We start from the raw sequence: 12,500 nt of genomic DNA on the forward strand, positions 1-12,500 counted from the left end.
GAGAGAGAGAGAGAGAGAGAGAGAGAGAGGGGAGGGAGAGAGAGAGGAGAGAGAGAGAGAGGAGAGAGAGAGAAGAGAGAGAGAGAGAGAGAGAGAGAGAGAGAGAGAGAGAGAGAGAGAGAGAGAGAGAGAGAGAGAGAGAGAGAGGAGGGTGAAGAGAAAGAGAGAGAGAGGAGGGGGAAGAGAGAGAGAGAGGAGGGGGAAGAGAAAGAGAGAGAGAGGAGGGGGAAGAGAGAGAGAGAGAGGAGGGGGAAGAGAGAAAGAGAGAGGAGGGGGGAGAAAGAGAGAGGAGGGGGAGGGAGGGAGGGAGGGAGGGAGGGAGGGAGGGAGAGAGAGAGAGAGAGAGAGAGAGAGAGAGAGAGAGAGAGAGAGAGAGAGAGAGAGAGAGAGAGAGAGAGAGAGAGAGAGAGAGAGAGAGAGAGAGAGAGAGAGAAAGAGAGAGAGAGAGACAGAGAGAGAGACACAGAGAGAGAGAGAGAAATAGAGAGAGAAAGAGAGAGAAAGTGAGAGAGAGAAAGTGAGAGAGAGGAGAGAGAGAGAGAAAAAAAGAGAAAGAGAAAGAGAGAGAAAGAGAAAGAGAGAATACCTATAATATGCATCATTATTCACTAATAGAGTTATGACTTCATTCCTCACCCTGCCCCCTCTCTCCCTGTATATATTCACTTCCTCCCTCTCTCAGATAGGTTAAATAGGTTAGTGAAGGGGTGAATGCATCAGAGAAAGGTTATTCCTACAAATCTCTTCCGTTGTTAAGAGTTGTACTCTATTATGTAGAGAGCCTGCACGTGGTGACCCCTGCTTTCCCTAGGGAAAATAATCTCTACACTATGCTTAGTGACGCCAATAATCGGGTGGTAAAAGGATAGACCCTCGGCCCGGAAAGTAAAGCTGATACCAAATAACAACCACAATACCAAAGAGAATATGCCAAAGTTTAAGCTAGTCAGCTTCAACGTAGAAGGCTTCTCACAAGCTAAAGGCACCCTGTTGGCTGACCTACAAGCAGATGTAATCTGCCTGCAGGAAACCCACAGGGACCAGCTAGGCCCATCGATACCAGGGATGCACCTTGTAATCCACAGACCCAGCACAGCCTACGGGAGTGCAATACTAGTCAAAGATAAGAATATTGTCAAAGAATCCAAGGACATTTCCTTTGGCAACATAGAACTCCTAAAAATATCTACAGACCAACTTGATATCTACTCTGTGTATAAACCCCCTGCTGTCAGCTTTGCCTGGCCCCAAGGCTTTCACCTAGGAAACAAGCCAGCAATCATCATAGGGGACTTTAATAGCCGTAGCATGACCTGGGGCTACGACACTACAAATGCGGATGGAGAACAAGTAGAAGAATGGGCAATCAATCTGAAACTGACGCTCCTGTACAGCACAAAGGACAAACCAACCTACAGAAGTGCACGCTGGCATAGAGGGTACAATCCCGACCTGGCCTTTGTGACTTCGGACCATAGTAACCTCTTTGAAAGGACTATAATGGACCCTTCACCAAAATTGCAACATAACCCTGTATCCATAGACATCAGACCAGTCATACAGCCAAATAAGGTAGTGTTCAAGCGCAGATTTAATTTCCAAAAAGCCAACTGGACACAGTTCACCGCCGACCTTGAGGACATAATCGACTCGATCTCCCCAACACCCTCAGCATATGAGGGATTCCAGAAAACCGTCTGGAAAGTCACCAGGAAAAACATACCCAGAGGATGCAGAAGGGAACACATTCCTGGCCTAACACCAGAGTCAAAACATTTATACGAGCAGTACCTCGATTCTTTCGACCTCGACCCATTTGGGGAACACACTACATCTTTGGGAGAGGAGGTTTTACAACACCTTGAAACCAGCAGACGACAAAAATGGCAGAATGTCATTGAAAATACGAATTTGAAGCATAACAGCAAGAATGCCTGGAAAACAATCAAGATGCTCAACTCAGCTAGCAAACAGAACATCAGAGTTGCTGCTGTCTCACCTGATCAAGTAGCTCACCAGCTCTTGCAAAATGGGAAATCATGTGGGGAACATAGACTGTCTGCCAAAAAGACCAGGACAGAAACCAGTAAAATCCTACAAACCAGCACACAGGATTTTGTTCCTTTCACAAGAGATGAGCTCGAAGCTGCCTTGAAGCATATGAAGAATGGCAAGGCAGCAGGCCTAGATGATATAACCAGTGAGCAAATAAAACACTTTGGTCAAAAAACAAAACACTGGCTGCTTTTACTTTTCAACACATGTGTAGCAAATGCTAGAATTCCATGCATATGGAAAAAGGCCAAAGTAGTCGCTCTACTGAAGCCTAACAAAGACCCAAGTTCAGCTAAAAGCTACAGACCCATAACACTGCTATGCCATCTGTACAAACTCCTAGAACGACTTGTCCTAGCTAGAATATCCCCACAGGCTGAAGCACTTCTCACACATGACCAAGCAGGGTTCAGACCCGGCCGTTCTTGTTGCAGCCAGGTGTTGAACCTAACCCAGTACATTGAAGATGGGTATGAGCGTAAACTCATAACAGGAGCTGTGTTTGTAGACCTAACTGCAGCGTATGATACAGTAAACCACCGAGCCCTCATTCTGAAAGTGACACAAATGTTAAAAAACAAAACAATAACAAAACTCATCCAGTCCCTACTTAGCAACCGCAGTTTCTTTGTTGAAATGGATGGGAGGAAAAGCCGCTGGAGGCCCCAGCGAAATGGGCTTCCACAAGGTTCGGTCCTGGCCCCACTCCTTTTCAATATATATACCAATGACCAGCCTCAACCCCCGGATGTCAACAGATTCATCTATGCCGACGATCTTGGCAACGCAGGCTAAAGACTTCAATACCATTGAAAACACACTGACCAATGCCCTAAATAGTTACTCTGAGTACTATACCAGGTGGACCCTAAATGCAAACCCAACAAAGACCCAGGTATCAACTTTCCATCTTGACAACCACATAGCTAATAGAAAACTAAATATCACATGGGGCAACACCCATCTAGAAAGTGTGCCCAACCCAGTATATTTAGGTGTAACATTGGACCGGACTCTCAGCTTTAAGGCCCATGTAGACAAACTAAAATTTAAAATCTCAGCACGAAACAATTTACTCAGAAAACTAACAACCACGAAATGGGGGACAGACCTAGACACCCTTAAACAGACAGCACTGGCCCTGGTTTACTCAGCTGCAGAGTACTGTGCTCCTGTGTAGGGTCGCTCTTGTCACGCACATAAATTAGATCCTGTGTTAATGAAGCCTGTAGAATCATCACAGGCACACTCAAAGCAACCCCTTTACCATCACTCTACTGTTTGGCCAGTATCGCACCACCTTCAATTAGGAGGGATATTGCGTCAAGCAGAGAAAAATCAAAGCAATTAACAGACCCGAGACATCCCCTCTACAACCACCAAGAAGCTCCCCGTCGTTTAAAATCAAGAAAGAGCTTCGCCACTGTTCAACAGTTAGAAGACCAGAATATCTCAAGGGAACGCATGAGTAAGTGGAACTCGGCGGTAGAGCCACACCAACACCCCACAGTGCCACTCCCTGGAGAGACCTTTCAAAACGGCACCAACCTAACCCGGAAAGAGTGGTGCACTCTCAACTGTGCAAGGTGTAAAATAGGGCTAACAAGTGCATCCCTAGCAGCATGTGGGCTGTCAGACAACCCCAACTGCGACTGTGGTGCCCCACAAACCATGAAACACATCCTGACAGACTGCCCACTGGGCCCTGATTGTTCTGACACAGACTTAACCCGTTAACGACGGATGACGTGTTTTTTTGTCATACATGACGCAGGACCTCTTGCCTGACAATGGGCGTCATGGCGTTCGGGGATTCTGGATCACTATGTTATTTTATTGTACTATAAGTAATGAGTGAGTGATGTTGACAATTGCAGTCATAATTATTATAACTGCCGTAATAATAAGCAAAATGGTTTTCAACTCACTTACAAAAACTAGATGGCACCACTTTCTTCTAGCACCAGCAGGAGAGAGAGCCTTGAATGGCACCCATCTACGGTCTCTAGCAAGCACTATCTCTGTAGAGTGATGGCACATCGCAAGTTCCCGACCTCTTGCTCTAAAGTACCGCAGATGAAAGATGTGCAGGCAGAACGAGAGGAGGAAGGTGACTCACACCATGCCCAATGCATACAATGTGACCCTGTGCCAGTATGGATGCCTTTTATTGTGGCACTCACTGTCAAAAGCACAAGTTTCCTTCCTCTTCCCAACCTCTTCATTTTGGATGGTTATAAGTTTCGTGTTTGTTCATGACAGCACAGAAATACGAATAAATAAAGTTGTTTTCTTGTCCCCCCTAAAACAGTAATACTTCTATCACATTGAGTGTAAAGAAAAAAAATGAATTGATATGGACCCTGATCTACAATTTTAGTCAACTGCAGAATTGATGGAGCCTGTGATATAACAGATATAAATTTCTAAAAATAGTAAAACACACAAAAAAACAAAACACAAAAATGTCTCTAGCTCTACAATGAGTGACTAAAAGGGAGTGGGAAAAATCAAATTATGTTGCAGAAGCTGCCTCTATCAGAAATAAAACTCATCCTGGAGCCTGTGTAAGCAAATCTATCCCCCGTCGGCAATGGGTTAAGGGATATATCTGAAAATGCCTTAACCTGGCTACGTCACTGGTGCGACACGATATGATGATGATCTCAAGATTTTATTTATCATATTTATATTCAATTGTAAATTAAAGTATATTTCTCCTTCCCTAATTACCTCCTCCATCTCTCTCCTTGTCTATCTGTCTTCTTCTCAGTCTGTCTGTCAACCTTCTTAGCCCCCCTCCCCTCTTTCTCGCTCCTTCTTTCAACGTTTCTCATTTTCTTCCCCTTTTTTCCTCTGTCTATCATTTAGCCAGTTATGACACAACTTCATTATGTTTCTTCATAAATAGTAAACATACATGAAGCCTCATGTATGCTGGGTCGGGTTATCTCAAATGATAGGCTAGTGAGGTCACTCACAACACGGGAACAGCCTCGCCTACCTTCTAGTTTGCAGCTTTGTCTCAGGTGATATCCTTGTACCATAATTGATATATTTTGTATAATTTTTGAAAGATGAGGATTAATTCCTTTTTGGTTTTGGTAATCTTTTTCAAAGGCATATCTAAGCAAAAGCAAGAAGAAATAACCAAAAACTTCAAAAGGAATAGAGATATAAGGCAAAAACCATATATGATTCTTCTGGGGTTTACAGCTATTTGCAGAATATCCCTATATAGTTCTCCTACCGTTAAAAGCTTAATGGAAAACTAAACTCACCTCAGGTATATAAAATTGCAGCATATTTTGAACTCCATTTTTTAGAGTAACTACAGAAGATGGGCAGGATGTACATGAGCCCATCATCTGAAAAGATAAAAATATTACATATATAAAAATATATACAAACATTATATAGATGTCTAGATATTCTGTATATCAATATTCAATATTCTGATGATAATCTGAGTAGATCTATTGACAAAAAAATGCAGGAAAGAACAAAGAAGAACGAGAATGAGAAGAGAAAAGAAAAATGTAGAAGACAGGCTAAACCCATTCACGTCGGGGCTATTCCGGCTCTAATTGGTCAGAATGCCGGGGTCTTCGAACGCATAAGCCTAACGCCTCGGGATTCTCTGGCACACTAGCCACGAGCGAGCACTGTACGCCCGCTCACCCCATGCACCAGCCTTGACCAAATATCTCGTCGCTGGTGTCTGACCCAAAAACCACTGAACGTGATAGCAAGTCAACTGGCACGAATGGGTTAAAGAAGAGAGGGACACCTCACCTTTAGATACACAATGCCATCACTGAATCCCCTGTAGAGGATGTCTCCCCCGTCCTCCTGCACTGTGGGTCGAATACGTGTGTCTAAAAGCTCCTTGATCATGGCTATGGTCTCGTCATCTTCATCCTCACCTCCAGCTGTGGGACAGGGGCAATATCCTGTTACTCGGCAATAACTCGTTATTTGCTAAAATAACAATAATAATAATAAAATTGCAAATTATGGAACTATAAATATATCAAATAATAAAAATCATAATACCATTCACATAAAATGAAATAATGAGTGCGACAATACTCCCCTATAACTAAAGGTAGATGTACAAGTAGAATCCCCGCCCCCCCATTATACCTTTTCCAATTTGCTACTCACCGTGCTCACTCTCACTCCTTTCTCCCTCGTGAATGACGGGAAGTCCTGAAGCAAAGAAATCCATGATGACAGCAAATGCTTCTGGCTTGATTGTCCTCCATTCAGACTCCTCGTCGTACTATTGCCAAAGGAGGAAGAATAAAGTGGTAAAGGGTGATGTTGCAACAATGGCAATCAAGTTATTTGCTCCTTAGCTGGTCACTCAGGTGAAAAGCACACTTGGTTATCTTTTTTTGCCCTTACAGTCTTGGATAAGAGGATATACATGAGATTGAATAGTTCCACAACACAAGAAATGTAATTTACCTGTCTCAGGTTACCCCATCTTCAGAACTACATGTAGTTCTGAAGACGGGATAACCCGAGTAAATTAAATCTCATGTTGTGGAACTATTCAGTCTCACTTATACCCTTATATCCATTTGTCACAATGAAATTGGTTTATCCTTAGTCTTCTTTTTCTTCTTCTATTTCCTCTTAGCATCTTTGTTTCACAGTCATGGGGTAAAACATTTAATGATATTCTTGTAACTCTCCCTGGGCATAGCATCAATCTTGTATTCCCATCAGTGAATTTTGTAAATCTAGAAACAAATCTATTTTCATGTCCCTGTTCACTTTAGGTCAAAAATAGTTTATTCCCTCTGTTCAAAACCCTACAGCCCTTCTTCTTCTTATACATCCTTTCACAGCATTTTCTTTTCTCCACTGACCATGTTCTTGCAACTCTGTCTACTGCACACTCCTTATTCCCTCTAGTGTGAATTTTGTGCCTCTGGAATTTTCTTTTCTATCTCCCTTGGCAACTTTCAATATATCTTTCAATATATATGCTACTAGATTTAATACAATGCCTACTTTCCCTTATGCTAGAATTAACTAGCCTTAAGACATTCATGTGTATATTTAGGTTTAGATTCATGTGTATGTGTATGTGTATGTGTATGTGTATGTATGTATGTATGTATGTATGTATGTATGTATGTATGTATGTATGTATGTATGTATGTATGTATGTATGTATGTATGTATGTATGTATGTATGTATGTATGTATGTATGTATGTATGTATATATATATATATATATATATATATATATATATATATATATATATATATAATAATATATATTTATATATATATATATATATATTAGTTCCCCTAACCCCATGACTCAGGGTGACAAGATGCACTTGCCATGGCTTCAATGTCTTGATCCTGGGTGGTAAGATAGATGCTATAAACTTTAACAATCCTCTTCCCAGGTGTCATAAGAAACTAGACTACATATGATGAATTTACATAATTAATGGGCAATGTGGTGTGTAACTTGTATGATTAGCACATAATGATAATGACACTTACCATTGTGACTTAATTTGCTCAGAATTTGTATAAGCAAGTGTGACCTAAGTCTGATAAATCATTCTCTTTTATGCTTCCTGGAAATGTAAACTAAATATTTGAGATCTTGCTTTCTTGGTGCTGCTAAGAAAGCTTTGTCCTCATCAGATGATCAAAAACCTTCTACACTGGCTGCCTCCCTGTTAACCCTTCTACTTGAGCATGTTTTGTAGAGTTTGATCACTTTTGCACTGCATTTTTTAAAAGATACAGGCTAGTCAATCCCTTCAGTTGTATAACTGATACGTCATACCAAATGCTAATTAGTATTATGCAACAATTTCAGTCTTAATATAGCATATCAAATGACTAATATAGACTTCACAATATGGTAAACCAGTAAATTTACTCATTACATATAAAGGTTGCAATTATATTTCAGATACCTAGAGAAAAGCCACACCTTTGTAATGGTTATGAAGTCAGTTGAAAGGAACACTGCCTGAACACCTTCGATTCTGAAGAGCAGCTTAGCTAGTGGAGACTTCTGTGCCGCACTCACATTGGGGAAGTCAGCTGTGCCAGACTCTAAGACCTGAATAAATAAATAAAAATCTTCATACCTTACATTACAATACTTATATATATGACAACTTATCAATCAGATTTCACTATAATAAAAGTTATTGATGAAGAAATGTATAAGAAAAATAGCAGCAATAATAGAGACAAAAAAATAAACTGTTGTGAAATACAACAACAACAAACCTGAACTCCTGGTATAAACTTGAGGGAGTTGGGGTTTGGTGTATCCTGGACCTTGATGAACATGGATCTCAAGGCAAGTTGCAAGGGGTAACATGCAGGTTGCAGGAGGACCTGAGAACCACTGCCATATTTGGGGGTTGCTAAAGGAAGGCTGGGCCATCTCTGCGATCTTGTGTGTAATGCTGCAGTACTGGAAAGAGGTATTGTTTCTCATTGTTTGCAAAAAATAAAAAACATGAGGAAAATAAAGCTGCTTTTTCCTCCCACAAAACAGTAATACTTTTGTCACACTGCGTAAACAACTTAATGAACTGATAAAAACTTTATACTACAATTTTGGTTCAATACAAAACTGAAAAAGCCTGTCAGATATATAATCAAATATAAAAAGGGCTATAGTATCACAATGTAAATAAAAGATAGCAAATATATTCCCACATCAAACAGTTTAAGGGAGCTGTTGCACTCGAGAACGAACTTTGTTAATTGTGGTCGGATTTTTGCAATTTTTTAACATGTTATATATACATATACTGAGATGTTCACCTCCAAGTTTCATGTAATTTGGCCAATAGACAATGGAGTAATAATATTAATAATAATAAAAATATATATTGCTCATTTATCTACTGACCAAACTTGTTGAAAAAATACCACATATATTCTATATTAATACCTAGTTTTTTACAGAACCATTTTATTTTTAAATATCCTTTTAGTTTAGTGGATTTTTTTTTTTTTTTTAAATCTCCATACAACTGAAAAAACCCATCATATATGGATTTCTACCACCTAAAATGAAAAAACATTTCTACAGATAAAGTGCAAATTTATTCAGCTTTCAAATGATCCAAACCCCATTAGAATCAGCCCAGTAGTTATGGAGTGGTTTCCAAAAATGTAGACAAAAGTGTAGTTTTGAGATATAAGAGCTGTGAAGTTGGAAGTACATTTCCCTGCATTTTATTTTATTTATTTATTTATTTATTTATTTATTTCTATTTTTTTTTGTACCTGGTCCAACCATTTATAAGGTACTAGTCACTCGAAGGCAAGGGTTTCAAGAGGCACCACCTCCCTCATTGTTGCGAGATTTGCTTATTAGCCCATTCACGCCGGATGACGTGCTGACACGTTTCGTGTCAGATGCCGGTGACAAGATATCTGGGCAAGGCTGGCGCTCTGGGTGAGCAAGCGGGCAGTCCAGGCTCGCGGCTTGTGCGCCGGAGAGTCTCAAGGCTTTAGGCTTATGCGGTTGAAAACCCCGGCAGATTACTAGAGATTTTTTTTTTTTTTTTGAGTAATTCAAAATATCAATAAAAAATGCAGTCCAACGGGTACCTTAAATAATGACAAATGTTTCAAGAAAGGCTCTAAAGAGTTCGACATAATTTCACACCCCAGCCACTATTTGCTCTGAATAGACAATAAAGCCCCATAAATTATAGATTGTATAAGTTGCCATTCAAGTAAATTCCCACTCCAATTATATACCATTTCCTATAAGTCAAAGGAGATCCTGTATTAACAATAGTGCTGCACACCAACTGCCAATTGCTGCATCCTAAACATTACATAAAACACATAGTAACTACAAAACATGCAGTTAAATAACCTTTCCTAGCCTAACAAAAGTGAAAGCTTCAATAAAATAAGTTCAAAATCACCTTAATACCTATCATAATATACTTACTGTATGATGAAATGTACTATCACTATTTTCTTGAAAAAGGAGTATTTGTAAAACTGAGATGCCTTTTATAACCGGGCAACAGGAAAGCCATACCTGTTAACCCATCCCAAAGGGAACTGTGTTGTGAAATATATCTTGAGCTATTTCACAATACAGTCTATTGGCCCTGCCCTCGCCAAAGGCTGTGGTCATCAACCTTCTTTGCTGATATTATTTATCTCTTTATTTTTATACTTACAGGGTGTACATTCTATAATTTACATATCTACATTTCTATTGATTCTACTGTCTGTTACTGTTTAATGTATATCTAAGTCCTTAATCCTAGTGTACGTGGAGGGTTTCGTTCTGGTTCCTCTTAGACATAGCAGAGACGAGCGCAACAGCGGAAAGGCCAGCCGGCATCTTATCCATGCCACGATGCAGCTCTTTTGTTGTTGCTTTCTTTCTGCAAGCTGCTGTGCGAGGCATGAATAGACATGATGGCTCTTGGTGCCATTCCGCCTGCTGAGGTGAAGACTAGGGGAGTGAAAGTGCCCTGCTCCACCCCCCGAATTCGTTCCCCGTACTCCCTCATCTCCTCATTTTCATGTTTTTTATGTGCTGTCTTCAGTTCTTGTGAGAAGTTGCTTTGAGCCATGGGATTGAAGATTCTAATATCGAAAAATGCCTGTTGCCCTCTTGTCCAAAACCCTCTTGCACTTACATCCGCAGATGGCATGATTTGCTGCAAAGGCAGAGTCGGTCATAAACGTGGATGGCACCGTGCCAGACATGTAAACCAGCCATCCTACTGCACAAACATTTATTTAATACCGCGACCAATGGGTTTATGATGCTTGTCATTACAATGAATCTAATAATTCCATCAACTACCAATACTAATTGATTACCATCACCAATACTGCAATTGTTTTTTTTTCAGTACTATTCTATCACATTATACACAATCATAACAAATCATTATAACAATCAATATTTTATGGAATTAAAAATCAAAGTTTCTTAACAATTGAACACATGAATATAATATTTTCAATTATATTATCCAATATTTTACTGCTGACTACTTAAATTAAATTCACTCACTTCTTCAAACCAAAAATTTCAGCTTATTACATTAACACAATCTCAACATTATATGATTAGTACCCATCATACTTGGGCTATAAATACAAATATCCAAGCTAAATATCTTTGGAATTAAGAATGTCAGAGAGATAAGCCTTTAAACTCCTTTGTGACAAGCATGTTTTATAGTTTAAATTACACACTACTCATTCCATCAATTATATAGGTTCTGGTAAAAAATAATCTTCCTCTGCTGATAAATATTTAGGTTTGAAGCAGTGAAAAGTCATCGCCATATTCTTCCTGACTTTCACTCTACTTGTTGGCACAATCAGACCTGCCCTGATGATGTCCTGTCATGCTTCCAACCCTCAAGTGTTTATCTCTTGAGCACGAGCACACAAAACATTGCACTATAAATTTCAATTAATGCTGGTATAGTTACTTTCATCAATTGTCAATCTATATTTCCTACAATGATGTGTATCAATCATTCAATGCTAGTATTTATAAGTAGCATTAACCCAATCCCGATGGGCCCGGTCAGAACTGGTAACCCCCTGTGCTGGGTCTATGTAATATCACCTCGGGGACGTTAAACTGTGTGTCGCCCCGTTTGCCGTGTCACACACCGTCATCATTGGGTTAATAGCATTTGAAGTACATAATTCCAACTGAAATGTGTGTGAATTTCTCACTTCCATCCTTCTTTCTCTCTATTTTCTCTCACATTCCTCTCTCCCTCCCTCTCTGCTATAAAGAGAGCCTGGAATTACTTGTAAAACATTATGAATACCAATACGCTTGGGTGCAAGTAACATGTAGCCAGAGAAGGAACTATCATTTATCAGAGAAAATCAGTAATATATGACATATGGACAGAGATATAAGATAGTTCTATATGAAAGCTACATCATATTCATACTATACATTTGGTACTAACAGACTGCTTATGATATCTTCTGTCCAGCGAAGTAGCAATTAATGATATGTTACAGGGCTGATAGATGGGTAGAATATGAATATCATCAGGGAAATTGCTAGTTAATCATCATAAATCTAATCTAATGACAAAATATTATAATAGTAAAACACAAATTCCAATACATGCAATTACATGGAAACTGCATCCCCTGTAACCCTCCATATCTGGAGTTATATCAGGGTTCTATGTGATATGTCAGTGTTAACCCATTGGTCGAAGTTTTAATCAAATATGTATACAGCCAGATGGCGAGTTTACATTGTCTGGCATGGTGCCTTCCGGGTCTACAACCGACTCTGCCTCGGAAGCAAATCCGCTGTCAATGGGTTAACATAGGTGATGCTTTGATCTTCATGGCTACAATGATACAGAAAAGGCCAGCAAATCTCTGCCCTCTATATACTAGCTAATGTGTA

At 39.8% G+C, this 12,500-nt stretch overlaps 1 protein-coding gene across 1 annotated transcript in view; it reads right to left on the minus strand.

Moving 5' to 3' along the window:
- Positions 1-12,500, minus strand: part of LOC122267582 (NFU1 iron-sulfur cluster scaffold homolog, mitochondrial) — a 13,855-nt gene that overhangs the window by 815 nt on the left and 540 nt on the right. The window contains exons 2-6 of the mRNA XM_086551496.1: positions 8,336-8,525; positions 8,031-8,162; positions 6,223-6,340; positions 5,851-5,987; positions 5,337-5,423 (exon numbers count right to left, since the gene is read on the minus strand). Coding sequence (XP_086407622.1) covers positions 5,337-5,423; positions 5,851-5,987; positions 6,223-6,340; positions 8,031-8,162; positions 8,336-8,525 — 664 coding nt within the window. The remainder of the gene's footprint in view (positions 1-5,336; positions 5,424-5,850; positions 5,988-6,222; positions 6,341-8,030; positions 8,163-8,335; positions 8,526-12,500) is intronic.

Source organism: Penaeus japonicus, unplaced genomic scaffold (assembly GCF_977035675.1).
Source record: "Penaeus japonicus unplaced genomic scaffold, GWHDUDI00000001_assembly GWHDUDI00000025, whole genome shotgun sequence".
In the NCBI taxonomy this organism is placed as follows: domain Eukaryota; kingdom Metazoa; phylum Arthropoda; class Malacostraca; order Decapoda; family Penaeidae; genus Penaeus; species Penaeus japonicus.